Here is a 15,063-nt window from a genome sequence, read left to right on the forward strand (position 1 = left end):
TCTGTTGTTCCCGTAAACATGCACTTAGATTTCCTGCTGGATCAAACAGGGAGATGGCATAGCTCAAAACGCATGGCCGCGGATTCAAATGGCACCCTGTAGTGAATTCCCACCCCAGCTCCATAACATACAGTAGAAATTGTATCCTGCGGTCATCAGGTTGTTTCCTGAATCAATAGCTGCTAATAGCAAGGGCATCGTTTGGGGGTGGGAGGAAGACCCTCAACTAAGGGTTACCAAAAGGGGCTACCTTTTGTCCAGCACCTGGGCACTGCTGAAAGCACTGCATGCCTCAGAGTTGCACTTACATTTGTACTATAAACCAGGGCTTTTAGTGCTACAATTCCAGACCTCTGGAATCAGTTACCAAGTGAAATTAGGCAGGTGCATACATAGCATAGGGTGCAGGTGGTGCTGTGGTCTAAACCAGAGCCTAGAGCTTACCAATCAGAAGGTCAGTGGTTCGAATCCCTGTGACAGGGTGAGCTCCTGTTGCTTGGTCCCTGCTCCTGCCAACCTAGCAGTTCGAAAGCACACCAAAGTGCAAGTAGATAAATAGATACTGCTCGGGCGGGAAGGTAAACGGCATTTCTGTGCGCTGCTCTGGTTCGCCAGAAGCGACTTAGTTATGCTGGCCACATGACCCGGAAGCTGTACGCCGGCTCCCTCGGCCAGTAAAGCAAGAATGAGCGCCGCAACCCCAGAGTTGCTCACGACTGGACCTAACAGTCAGGGGTCCCTTTACCTTTATACATAGCATCTTGAAGCTTAGGCAACTACTGAAGACATTTTGGGCATTCCTTAAAATGACCTAGTCATTTAATTTAACCGATTGAATTTTCAATTGAAAAATTAATCGTAGAAATGGTTTTATTAAATTTAGTCTGCATTTTACCTCTCATTTTATCTTATTGTTGGATGATTTGATATATTTTGACTGCAAAGCTATTTATAAATATCTGTAATAAATTAATAGCACTGTGCTATTGTAATTTGATTAACTTTACATTTCTGGGGTCAACAAGAAGCACTGAAAACATGCTTGAGAAGAAAATTTTATAGGGGCTTAGGATCACAAGAGCATACAAATCAAGACGCCGTACAGCAATTTTATACTAAAAGAATAAAGATTTTTATTAAGCATTGTAAGTTGCATTCAATAGCCTTCAAATACACCACACCACAATCCATCTACAACCAATCAAACCCAACAGTAGTTCATTCTTGCACAATCCATGAGTTGGGGCAGAACTCCCTTCAACTTACATTAAGATACCTACTTAGCTCTTGCGGGCAGGGAAAGGGGAATTACACCTCATTTCTGATCACTAATGTGTGATGAAGAGCATCAGGAGAATTATATGAAAACAAATATAAAGAAATGATTCTGATTTTGAAGTACATTAAGTTTGGAAACACTAACAAAAACATCAAAATGATACAGGTATATTTGCTTATACTAAATTCTTGATGGGAAAGTTCTCAAGAACAAGCCATTTGTTTCCTGCTACAGAAGGGGGGTATTTCTTGAAGATCAAAGCTTTTTTTTGTTTTTCCACAGAATTTCATATTTGCTAATATGAAGGCATAAAACAGCAACAGAGAACAATAATGCATACAGCAATGAGTACACCAGGGTAACGTTGATATTCAAAACGGCTAGATAATTTTTTTGTTTTAGAATAAATGCAACAGAGGTCAATAATCACAAAATTTTAAGGTTAGAGCAAGATCAGTCAATGACTAAACATAGTTAACATCTTTTATAGGACTATTACTGATTATTAGCTTTTTTTGTTTTGCAAATGGGCACAGTACTTGTAAGAATGGAAGAAAGAGGACAATAACATGCATAATATTAACTACACACTTTAAAAATTATGAACCATGCAGAAGTTTAGCTCAAATAGTAGTACTAATGGTCTACGTCTGATTCAAAACCACATAGTTCATTGATCACGGATGCATGGTATTAGTCACAAAAAGTATCAGAACACATTGTGTTTGTTTTGAAAAGGTCATTTGCATCTTCTATGATTTTAAAGTTAAATCCATTTTACCTTGCTTGTAAAGTATGTATGATGTATATTTAAAATCAGCAGAACTCCAATATTACTCTATAATTTTTTTTTATTTTGATAAGTTTGCACATTTTAAACATAAAAAGAACCACATCAACAGTGATGAAATTTAAGAAAAGAAAGAACTGTGGTTGTGCCTTTCCCCCCCATAATCATGAAATCAAAGCCTTAAAGAAAGCTTTGTGACACAGTAATGCAAAATCAAATATAATGGCATACATATGGTGCCAAATACTAAAAATTATATTTCAAGCTATATATACTGAAAGACTGCCAAAATTTGTTGTTTTTTTAATATATCTCAAGAAACAAAAACTACGAGCTTTTGTCATAACCAGTTTAAACTTTTGTGTATACTTCATTTTAAGTGCGGGAGTCAAATGCTCTTCATTCTCTTTTCATTTTTGTTGTATTGTAGCATTTTGACTACAACTGGTTAAAACTAAAAATGTGTTCTTTAAATCTCTGACATCCAAGAGGGATCCAAATTTCCAAAGTCCTCATTTTTCTCTTACGGAAAGGAAAAAATGTACGTAACTGTAGGCTCTCTTTCTTTCCAGATATTCCTAATCCTGACCCTTCCAACATCCTTCACCCTCTATAAAAAATAAGTTTACTCTTCTTTTTTTAAGACAGTGGCCTCAAGAGTATCATCTTTATGGCAAACACTGTCTGCATTTAGTGCATTTAAGTGAGGATTTGTATTGCACGTTTTAGAGTCATTACTCAAGGCACTTTCAGACTGGTTGGAAGCCCTGACGTCTGCTGTACTCCCATTCATCTGGGAAGCTGGTTTCTCCTCGTTCACTACTCCATTTTCAGCCAGGGATCCTTCTGAAGACACAACAGAGGACTTGGATTCCTCTGATTTTGACTTAAGTTCTTTGGCCACTTCTTCTGCTGAAGCAGCATAAGGAGGTTTGCCCTATTTTAAAATAAAAGAGGACACAGATGGGTTATAAGTACATAATTTAGGTAGGGCAGTATTGCCCTTCAGAGTCCTTGGCTCAGCATGAAGAGACAGCAGCTACTTTAGTCCTCCACAGCTGCTCTGCTGAGTTAAGCCAGGATATGCCTTAGCATGGTGTCCAAACCTGCCCTCCTCATGGTTAAATGCTCCCAGACAAACCAGAAGCTGTTAACTACAGTGGAACCTCTACTTACAGACGTAATCAGTTCCGGAGGTCCGTCCGTAAGTCGATCCAGGTCACTGGTAGAAGCGCTGTTGTGCGCAGGTGCATTTGGCATCTGCGCATGTGCAGATGGCGGCAGCTGCTTCTGCGCAGGTGCAAACGGCAGAAGCTGCTTCTGCGAATCGCAGCAAACTCGGTATTTACTTCCGGGTTTGCCACGGTCGCAACTTGGATCGGGCCCAAGTAGAGACGGTTGTAAGTAGAGGTTCTACTGTATAGGACAAACTGCTTACAGCGCAAGATTTGAAAAGAGGTAAGCTAAGAGCCGGTGTTTAACTGTCAAGCTAGGCTAGTGGGGAGGCTCTGGGCTATGGACCTAATTAAGCTGCCAGGCCTTGCCAGTTGGCCCACACTCACATGCCCTCAATGATGTCAGATATATGAGGCAAAAGGGACTACAAATTGGCAAAGCCCATGTGTTTGGAATCCAAACAGCGCAAGCAAAGGAAAGCAGGTCACGTGACATCCTTTTGATGTCAGGTGACTTACTGACAGGTGGGCACTCCATGCCCTTAAGTTGGCTGGTGGGTGGGGGCAAAGTAAGGATCTGGTTCACTTGCCAGATCCAGTCTCCCAACCCTGCATTGCACTAAATGGTTTATTGTCGTGCAGCAAAGGAATGACTGGGGAAGAGCAAAGCAGCTGCAATCACACACACACACACACACACACACACACACACACACACACACACTTTCTCTTATTCACACTAAACCACATTTGGCTGAGCTGAGCAGTATGTGCAAACTGTGCCAGTGCTCCTCTGGCTTCTTACTGCGGTAAAACAAATAGCCTTAGCTATTAAAGATTAGCACATTTGTTATGGCATAAGCTTTTATGCTTCAGATGTGTGAAATGGTCTTGAGTCCACAAAACTGAAGGCCACCATACATGTGTCAGTCTCTTTGTTCTTTTTGCTGCGAGAGACGAACATGGCTATTGCTTTGGAAATTACTGTAGATGCCATGCAAGATTATTTATTTTCCTTTATTGGATTGACACAGCAATTTCAACTATGACCTAGAAATAAAATCTCAAAAACTCACACCTGGGACCTGGTGCCCTATTCTTCATGGTCTGAAGAGCCACTCTGGATTAAGGAGGGTGCTGACCAGTCACTTGGAAACTGTTCAGCAAGTTAGATTTAATTTTAAGAAATAAGCGACAAGAGCCAAAGCTGGCCAAATCATGGCCTGCTGGCTCCCAAGGAGAAGACTGCAGATGATTCTCTCCTCCTTGGCAGTTTGTGCTCAGGGCAGCCAGCAGCTAAAGCAAGTTTTGACTTTGTAGGCTGCCTAAACCTCAGATTCGGAAAGAGATAGACTCCACCGTGGGAGCAGGGCCAGGGCGGGAGAGTGCCAGAGTCCTGTCTAGTCCAGTTGCGTGGGATCAATTTCAGTCTGTTACCTCCGAGGATGTGGACAGGCTGCTTGGACGAGTGAAACCAACCACCTGTCTCCTTGATCCTTGCCCATCCTGGCTTATAAAAGCTAGCCGGGAGGGGCTGGGCGATGGGCTGCGCGGGGTGGTGAATGCTTCCCTCTGTGAGGGAGCCTTCCCAGCCCCGCTGAAAGAGGCGGTCATTAAACCGCTTCTTAAAAAAACATCTTTAGACCCGGCCAATATGGCCAACTATCGCCCAGTCTCAAATCTACCATTCTTGGGCAAGGTGATTGAGCGGGTGGTTGCTGAACAACTCCAGGCACGCCTGGAAGAAGCGGACCATTTGGATCCCTTCCAATCGGGATTCAGGCCTCACCATGGGACTGAAACCGCCTTGGTTGCGCTGGTCGATGATCTCCGGCGGGCTAGGGACAAAGGTGAGAGCTGTTTCCTAGTTCTGCTGGATCTCTCAGCGGCCTTTGACACCATCGACCATAACATCCTTCTGGACCGGCTAGAGGGGTTGGGAGCTGGAGGCACTGTTATACAGTGGTTCTGCTCCTTCCTCCTGGGCCGTGTTCAGAAAGTGGTGGTGGGGGATGAGTGTTCAGACCCCTGGGCTCTCACTTGTGGGGTGCCTCAGGGTTCTGTCCTCTCCCCCATGCTTTTTAATATCTATATGAAGCCGCTGGGAGAGATCATCAGGGGGTTTGGGCTGGGTGTTCATCAGTATGCGGATGATACCCAGCTCTACCTCTCTTTCAAATCAGAACCAGTGAAGGCCGTGAAGGTCCTGTGTGAGTGCCTGGAGGCGGTTGGAGGATGGATGGCGGCTAACAGATTGAGGTTGAATCCTGACAAGACAGAAGTACTGTTTTTGGGGGACAGGAGGAGGGCAGGTGTGGAGGATTCCCTGGTCCTGAATGGGGTAACTGTGCCCCTGAAGGACCAGGTGCGCAGCCTGGGAGTCATTTTGGACTCACAGCTGTCCATGGAAGCGCAGGTTAATTCTGTATCCAGGGCAGCTGTCTACCAGCTCCACCTGGTACGCAGGCTGAGACCCTACCTGCCCGTGGACTGTCTCACCAAAGTGGTGCATGCTCTGGTTATCTCCCGCTTGGACTACTGCAATGCGCTCTATGTGGGGCTGCCTTTGAAGGTGACCCGGAAACTGCAATTAATCCAAAATGCGGCAGCTAGACTGGTGACTGGGAGTGGCCGCCGAGACCACATAACACCGGTCCTGAGAGATCTGCATTGGCTCCCAGTACGTTTCCGAGCACAATTCAAAGTGTTGGTGCTGACCTTTAAAGCCCTAAACGGCCTCGGTCCTGTATACCTGAAGGAGCGTCTCCACCCCCATCATTCAGCCCGGACACTGAGATCCAGCGCCGAGGGCCTTCTGTCGGTTCCCTCACTGCGAGAAGCAAAACTACAGGGAACCAGGCAGAGGGCCTTCTCGGTAGTGGCGCCCGCCCTGTGGAACGCCCTCCCATCACAGGTCAGGGAAATAAACAACTACCTGACATTCAGAAAAAACCTGAAGGCAGCCCTTTTTAGGGAAGTTTTTAATGTTTTTGTATTTGGTTTCTGTTGGAAGCCGCCCAGAGTGGCTGGGGAAATCCAGCCAGATGGGCGGGGTACAAATAATAAATATTATTATTATTATTATTAAACCTGGAATTGTGATTAAGCTCTGTCCTCCTTAACCACAATCCTGGATTTGGATGGCATACTAAATTGAATCTTGTCTTAGCTACTGTGCCATGCTAATCTAAAAGGACTGGTGGGGAGCAAAGTGGCTGCAATCTCCTTCCCAAGAGCCAGCACACTTGAATGGTCCCCGTGAGTTGTAACTTGGCTTGCCATGACATGTGAACGGTGGCACACCACAGCTGAATAACAGTTTAGGTATTTGAATCACAGTTTAAAAACATGCCAATCCTGACATCAAAATGTGAAAAAACCCACCCCCAATTATGTCGTTTATCCACAGTTCTTTTGCAGATCAAATGTAAGGTTGTCTATGTAAGTGTACGTATCCACACAGACATCACTTACACTGCCCTTTCTGTTATTCCCCTTCTCTGTCTTAAGTTGCTGTATATATGTGACCCTTTAAGTACAGATACATATGTGAAAAATTAGTTTTATCATGCACTCCTGACAATCTCATCTGCTTAATGCCAGTATATTATATTACAAGACTTAATTTAACATCCAGAACTGCTGAGCAAATGGAATCAGAGTGCAACAAAAGCAATGGGAAAATGATGAAGTAAGCTGACCATGTTGGCAGTAAACCCTATTACCCTTTTGATTACTGAGCTAAAACAAAAGGTGTGAGTTGCAGATAAATGAGGGATTCAGCATCAGCTTGCCAGGGGGAACCATCCCTCCCTCTGTTCTGGGGGTTCTCCCGACCCCCGCTCTCCACCCTGGGAGCCAATTTCAGGGAAAGAAGAGATGGGGAAATGGAAATTATTTGCACAGGACTTCCACTGAAGGGGCTCCTTAGGGCAAATTGTGCCCTATGTTAAGAATTAACCTCTGAAAGAGGCGAGTGCAATTCACAAACTCCCCCACCCCCCAAGATAGGGGAAAGGGCAGCAAAAGCAAGTCAAATTAAAGGCCAATATAATTTAGTTCTATGGTCATATGGTTATTTCATTCAGTATATCCTCCCACTCCCATGACTATAGTTAAATTGGTGTATACATGATTGTCACCTAAACTCATGTTACCAAAATCTTTTCTGACCCTCAGTTTTGTAAATGATTTCTCTCAATACCTGAATTGTTCCCTGGTTCTTATAAGCTCTCCCATAGTATCTTCCTCCTCTGCCAAACGTTCTTATCACTGGAGTGGAAATAACTCCTCTCGGGCGTCTGCATTGAGTGAGAAACAAATTAAAAACACATTTAAACTTTAGATATGTTTCTGTATTTTTAATAGAAAAAATAAAGTTTCCATTTGTAAAAAAACCCACAGCAGTCTTTTGCTCCTCACAATCAGAAGGCTGGTTCTCTATATCATTAAGAAGGTTCTCAAAATATTTATTTTTTATAATGTGAAAGTTGTTCAAACAAATGTTTCTTCCACTTACATTCTTGCAGTTGCTGTGTAAAGTACCAGCAAACCAAACATTGAAAACTGGTATGAATAGAAGTCGGCACCTATTCCCCCACCCAAATAATCCTGCTGCCAAGTTTCAAATATAATCTCTTTAGTAGTTCTTAATACTCGGAAGTTAACATTTACTAATCTCATACTAGTTTAGCCTGTACTGATCCATGTTTGTTCTTCATTGCTGTTTTTAAATAAACTGCTTAACCTCTTCCTCTAAAATTATCATCACTTTATAGGCAGCAGCTGCCTTAGCAAAATATGAGTAAAAACAGGCAACAATAGTGAATGAATTATATGTCGAGATTTGGTTCAGATCAATGGTCAACATGAAAGATATTAACTGTTATATATAGCTGATATAATTATAGCTAACTTCCCATTAGGTAAAATCATTCCTGATCTTTTCAGAATGTCTGACCCATATTCATTTTTTTTTTACACCCAAACTTTCTGAAATAAAAGATACAATAATTGCCTTTTTCTGTACTTTAATAAAAGCCAGCTGCCACTTCTTTTGCCATTGCTAAATTCCAAAGTCAAGCCAATATTAATTTAAGATTTATTTCTGCCTACCCTCTTGTGGGCCCTCCGACAGAAACCACCTGCAGAGGAAACGGCCCTCTCCCTCCACGACCACGTCTGCTTCCAGCCCAGTGGCCAACCACAGTGCCAGCTATTTCAAGTTTCCCTCCCTGAGAAGGAATAGGTTGGACACCTGTACAAAGATGAAAAGAGAGATTGCTATTTGCAGCTACAATTCAGAGAACTGTGTACAATACATGGACTTCCAACTTTCCCTGAAAATACTGCTTTTCTTCCAAAGACTGGGTTTTCATGGCAAATTCAGGTATGAAAGATTCTAAGTTTTGTATTAAGGTTCTTTTAATTTATTTAAAATGGGATTGGATGGTCCTTCCTGGGGGTAATGTTATCAAGCATCATAATCTGAAGCATACTACATTTACAATCTACACACCCCTGTTCAAGATTAGATCCCACTGAGATTATTGACCATTTTATCCAGTTAAGTTCAATGGCCTCAGCGTAACCAAGACCACAACTGGATACTGGGTCCCAGAGCTCTCGTGGCACCTTCCCAAAGCTGGGTAAACCTGCGATTGCAGCTGTATGCAGGTGGGGACGGGGAACAAATAAAGGAAGAGTGGGTTTATTCCAGTCTCCAATTGTTTGTTTATTTCCGCACACCATGCACAACGGTGATCTTGTAAGCAAAATAAACAGTAAGATGTGAGTTACCTGCATGCAAAGAGAATGCCAGAAATCCCCACTTTTAACCACCCCACATGTGTTTTATCTTTTAAAAGCTCGGGGGTGGGGAGAGAACCTTCATTACCTCTCTGTTCCAGAATACATCTCAACTCAAATTCCAAGTGTTCACAAGTCATAACCAAATCATTTTCAATAATCTATGGGATAAATGTTAGCTAGATATGACTGATAAAGCTGATAGCAATGAAAGGGTTTAAACAGGTAGAAGCAATGTGGTTACAAATTAGGCCCCAGTGTTAACATACTAATTACTACAGCGCTCGTGAAGGCAGGGAAGTACATTCTTCTGTATACTGTACAATCAACTGTAATAGTACAGCAGCTGCTTCACTGGGCTTCAGAGAGCCAGAAGTGTCAGTTACTAGCTAAAACTTTGATGTTAGACAGCTTGCAGGAAACTGTTGGAAGTAATTAAAATACGCGGGGGGGGGGGGGCGCGACTTTCTGTTCCACTATCTTATTTTATTTTTAAAGGAGGAAATTGGGGGAAACACTGTTCCCTTCAGAAGTGCATGTCCAGCTTCTGAAACATGAACACCTATGAGCTACTTACAAATAAAACTTCAGCAACATTGAGCAATGTTTCCTGCTTTATCCCGCAGCTGATTTCAAAACAAGCACAAAGCCCCAGTGTCGAAGCACATGTTGACTTTGAAAAATGGTTCGTCCAAAAATTGGAAACAAACCTTTAAAAGGATACAGGCATTCCACCAGGTGTGCGTTCAATTTTGGAGGCAAGAATGTGACACCTGTAGCATGTCACAGGGTTCTGAGTAATAGGCGTTAGTGAACGACGTGACAGCAATCCGAGGGGGTAGGTTGTACAGCAAAATGACAGCTGCGTTTGGTTACAGGGGGAAGGGATGGAGAGATAAAGCGAGGAGGTCCCTGTTGAAAAGTCTCAGACCGGGGTAAGATGTTAAGAAAAGGGGTTTGGTATAATTACCGCCCTGAAACTTGCTAGTCCTGTTGCCGTCGTTGCCAGAGAAGGCTCCGGAGTGTCCTCCTGCTGCAGCCATCCGGAAGGCTCGATAAGCGCCTGTTGCGACTGTTTCCCCATAGGGGCCTCCAAAGCCATAGACTCCTGTGAGACCCAGGGGGAAAGAGACAGGGGGAAACCGTGAGGGGGAGGGGGACATACAGGAGTTCCCCTGAAAAACAGGTTCTTGACCTCTGCTGGTGCGACCACAGTTTCACTCCAAAAGCACAGGGCTGCACATCTGAGAATATACCGATTTAGCACCCAAGAGCAAACATGGAAGTCCCATCGCGTCACCAGAAATTGGTGAGCATACAGAGTTTGTCAACCATTTTTAAATTTACAGTTGACCGCCTGTTGTACAGGAATTCTTCAACAGGCAGATGATATGGACCCTATCCACCATTTTGGACCATTGCTTCCTTTTGAATTTCCTTTATTTTATCTGGGGGCCTCAAAAAACCACCACTGCATTAAAGTTTGCATTGGTAGACCAGAAAACTCATTGGCATCCTGTAAAACTCAAGGATCTGGTGGTCCACAAAATACAGGGAGCACCAGCTGAGAAATCCCCCACCCACCCCGTTTTTAGTTACTCAGCACATAATGGCAAATACCATGATTGTTATAGATGGTGAGCATGTGTGTGAGCTAAATCATATAAATAAGGAAACAGACCCCACAGTACTGCGCTATACAAATATTATTAACATTATCAATACTACTACTACTATTATTTATTAAATTTGTTAGTCGCTTTATCTTGCCCAAGGCCACCCAAAGAGACTTAGAACAAACCAAACAAACCTGCCCCCCAACAAAGATACATCAAAACTAAGGAGGAAAGAGAAATACATTTAAAACATTGCACCCACTTCTAAAAGGTCACAGATAGTTAATGGCCAACAGTCTGGTTATAGAGGAAGTTTTTGCCTGATGTCTAAAGATATATATAACGATGGTGCCAGGCAAGCCTCCCTAATTATACTAATAACACTGTCAAAATCTATTTTGGATGATATGCTACACACGCTTACCAGGAAAGCCTCTGCCTCTGCCCTGAGGTGGTGGAAGTGGCCCAAAGTGCCGAGGGTATACAGAACCTGGATAAAAAGGCATGGCAGGCGGTGGAGGAAAAGGGAGTGGGTGGTTTTGCCGGGAGAAATTTAAGCCTTCAAGGATGCTCTGACGCATCTTTTCAACCTTGGCAGCTTGTTCAGTCTACAATAAAAAACACAGCACAAACACATTTGCACTACAAATGGGAGGTGCCTCTTGGTCGAACCCCCGTTATGGTCAATGAGTCTTCCTTCCTACAGTTCACAGGAAGAAGATCCAGCCCAGCCCCATGTCTGGATCACTGAGTGGTGACAGAAAGAGCATCTTGAGAAACCAACATATTTCTTACGTGTTTATTCTAGAAAGCTGAATATTCTGACTGACCCCTTCTAAATTCAAATATGCTATTCTACAAAAATCATTTATCGATCAAGAATCAACATTAGGTCTTAAACACATAAATACAGTATTCTGCATTCAAACAGGCCCAGGATCTTTAGAAGGATAAGGTCAATACAATTTGTCAAGCTCTTTTTATTTACGCACATGAACATATGTTAGATAAAGTATGACTTACCAACCTTTTGGCTTAATAGCCCTCCAAATTAAGTCAATCTAATTACCAAATGTGATTTATTTAGTTAAAGTAAGCATTCTATTTTATTTTTTACCAAAGGGATTTTCAACTGACCAACTTCACTCAAAACTAGTGAAATTTCCATAGGCGTAACAGACACCCGAGGAGCGAACATACCTGACCATCACAGAGGTCAATGAGAGGAACTTTCTCCCGGGTCCCTTTGATGAGCTTGGTCTGGAACAGCTTCCCATCAAAGTACATCCATGGACAACAATGCTCCCAAGGAATTGGTTGCCCGCAAGCATCATTTGCAAACAATGCCATGTCAACACCGCTCATAAACAATGCTGACAGCTGAATTCCTCGAGGATCTAAATTTTCAATCTTTGAAGACAGAAAATGAAACCACAGTTGACTACCAGCTGTACAAAGTTAGAGGCTTCAAGCACACTTATTAAGAACTTATTACTGGAAGAGTACAGGTAAAGCAGTGGGCCGTGACCGGGTGGGCGGGGGACCAGGAAAGTAGAGAGGGTGAGGAAAGGGAAGCAATAGACAAGGCAAACAAAAACAATGACTCCTTTGAGATGGGACAGAACCTTGACTAGTATACTTAATTAGCAGAAGTCTAAACCCCTCTGTTTCAAGGTTAGGCACCAAAACCCTAGGGTTACCCAGTAGGGTTGGCTAATTAAAGTGACTATAAATCAGCATTCTTCCTATTTCCTGAACAGAAGATGCATAATTGCATAATTAGTTCCATGAAATAATTAAAGGTATATTGGTTTATAGCTGACACACAGGGGTTCCACGGAAAAAAGAGAATCCAGGAAAGTGATATATTCTTGGGAAACCCTTTATTACAAGTTTGAAAGCTACAGATGCAAAGGAAATAAAATACCAAGTAAAGAAGTGAATAGATATCACAATTACAATGAACAAGTTAAGAGTTCACTTGGAGTTGAAACCAGAACCCCTTCACAACACACACACACACACTTGCATAAGACATACATATGGATGAAGTTAAGAGTAAGCAATGGGATTGCTTGAATAAGTATGGATTAAAAGCCCCACAGAAGCAAAGTTCTAGTCACCTTTAGTTCCTGTAGTTGGTCAGGTTCATATAGTTTTGGAGATAAAGCTTGAGCCAGGAAGGCATCAAGTTCCTGGCGACGAAGTATCCGAACCCCAGGCCATTGCACCATATATCTACAGAGACAGATAGCACTGAATCAGCACTGCTTGGAAAGCTGTGGTACTATTACTTATAATTTTTGCATATAGTAATTGAAAGTCCCACAACCACATGAAAATTATATAATGACATAACAATACTTGGCACAAACCTGCAAAAAGTTAGCACTTAAAAGTCCCATTATTTTTAAACTGGGAGACATTTACATTAAATGCTTAATTCTGCTATTGAAATCAATGAGATTAAGAAGTGCTTTACAGAAGGCCTCTTAAGCTAGCGTTGTGGCAACAACAAAAGCCCTGGTGTATATTAGATCAGTAAATTTAATATGAAAAATTCAAACACACTAAGCTTGGAAAAGCATGTAAAACTACATCATCATAGAGATGTTATTAATGCTAGATTAAATTAGTTAAGCCATATGGTTTGCATTCACTTGCCAAAGTTAAGGGCAGGACACCTGGGCTTGAATCCTAAGATTTTATCACACTCACGCAACAGGGATGATCACCACTGATGATGCCTCTACCTGCAGATCTCAAGCCCCATATCCCAAGCCACTCCAGACTACCTAGCCCTCAGGAACAAATTTTGAGGTGGTGCAGCGGGCTGAAAAGGGAGAGCGGAGCCATGAAAAACCTGTTGCAGGAATGAGACTGGAATTGCTCATGGGAGGAAACCTCTGTCTTTAAATGGATTAGAGCCGGTGGCTATCTTGTGGCTCTAGATGAGTGTTTATCCTACACAAAAATCCAGTCAACGTACTCACCGTAATACACAACAGAGCACCATAAGGTGAGTGGGCACATTAGATGGGTTGAGCATTGCTGGTGTGTCTGACCTCATACAGGCCAAGAAAGCCCTCATCCGTCGATTCTTGTCCTCTACCGCCTTCCCCAGCCACAGTTTCTTCAAATTGGGACAGGTCCATTCCCTAAATGCAAGAGCTTCTACCAACTCAGGAGTCTGGGGGGACTTTCCTTTGTAAGCAGCCCATTCCTTAATTATCACCGGTGAGACTACAGAATGAAAAAAAGGAAACCAATACTTTCCACTTCTGTACACATTTACCAAGGCTAAAATCCAGCCAGCATATTTAAGCTACTCATATACAGTTTAATTTCCTTGATAATTTTTATATTTCCCGGATTTCTATGAAATGCATTAACACCTAAGTTGAAATTGCAGGTTGGTGGCTGCATATGCCATTGGACGAGTCAAATGTATGGAGAGACAAGACTTAGTTCTTTCCAGCTCTGATTCTACCCGATCTTGGAAGTTATTGTAAGTATGTTGGCCTGAATTCTAACTTTCCATTTGTGAACAGAATACAGCTTTCCTGTCCACTTCCTCTAAATCTGCTTCTGGAAGAAAGGGGATGCTAGAAAAAAGTATGGGATATGGTACAGGGGCCAACAGGTAGAGAGGGGTGTTGGTGTGAACCAGCATCACCCCTTGTTTGAACAGAAAACTAACTTACATCATCCAAGTCAGCTCAGACAACCCCCTCATTTACTCGGGGGTTACGTTTCGAGGAATCGCATGTGTCAGTGAAATTGCACATATTTGAAACACCATTGAAAAAACCTGTAAACATCCTGTTCCGCCCCTTTTCGGGTCACTTCTGGGTTTGGTGCAATGAGGATATGCGCAGCTGTGCACAAACTGAACGTATGTAAAGGGGGGGGGGGTTGCTTGTATGTATTTTCTTAATGGAGATTTAGAAAGGCCAAAAACAAAGGTGACGCCTGGTTAAACAATATTGGTGCATGATCATTTCTGCATTCTGTAAGGTTCTTCTTCTCCCTTCAGGCTTGATGCTTTTGTAGGACTTGTAGAGTATGCCAAGCACTACTGCCATCTTGTTACGCTCTTTAAAACTGCAAACCAATATTGAGGTCGAAATGCAGAAGTCAGAAATCCTACCTCTGCCTTATGGGGAGTATCAGAAAAGCTGTTTTCTGAAAGCCAGACTAAGGCGAGAACTACACATTCTGTAGCCTACTCACACTTGGAAACCCAGGTCACTGTCTGCCCTTTGCAAAGCAGCATTGGAGGAACCACGTGCAGATGAGGAGTGGGGGGCAAGAGATGGGGTGCTTACCCCTTCTGCCCGCTTGGCCCCTGCCAGGTTTCCAGAACAGTGTTTTCATCTCAAATGGTATGGTTCC

The 15,063-nt window shown here is 42.8% G+C and overlaps 1 protein-coding gene across 1 annotated transcript in view; it reads right to left on the reverse strand.

The window, feature by feature from the left end:
- Positions 1–1,108: 1,108 nt before the first annotated feature.
- FAM120A (family with sequence similarity 120A) overlaps positions 1,109–15,063 on the reverse strand; it is a 53,590-nt gene continuing 39,635 nt past the window's right edge. The window contains exons 11-18 of the mRNA XM_033140869.1: positions 13,662–13,911; positions 12,792–12,906; positions 11,869–12,078; positions 11,093–11,276; positions 10,023–10,160; positions 8,360–8,501; positions 7,449–7,545; positions 1,109–3,006 (exon numbers count right to left, since the gene is read on the reverse strand). Coding sequence (XP_032996760.1) covers positions 2,695–3,006; positions 7,449–7,545; positions 8,360–8,501; positions 10,023–10,160; positions 11,093–11,276; positions 11,869–12,078; positions 12,792–12,906; positions 13,662–13,911 — 1,448 coding nt within the window. The 3' untranslated portion in view covers positions 1,109–2,694. The remainder of the gene's footprint in view (positions 3,007–7,448; positions 7,546–8,359; positions 8,502–10,022; positions 10,161–11,092; positions 11,277–11,868; positions 12,079–12,791; positions 12,907–13,661; positions 13,912–15,063) is intronic.

Source organism: Lacerta agilis, chromosome 2 (genome assembly GCF_009819535.1).
Source record: "Lacerta agilis isolate rLacAgi1 chromosome 2, rLacAgi1.pri, whole genome shotgun sequence".
Classification (NCBI taxonomy): Eukaryota; Metazoa; Chordata; class Lepidosauria; order Squamata; family Lacertidae; genus Lacerta; species Lacerta agilis.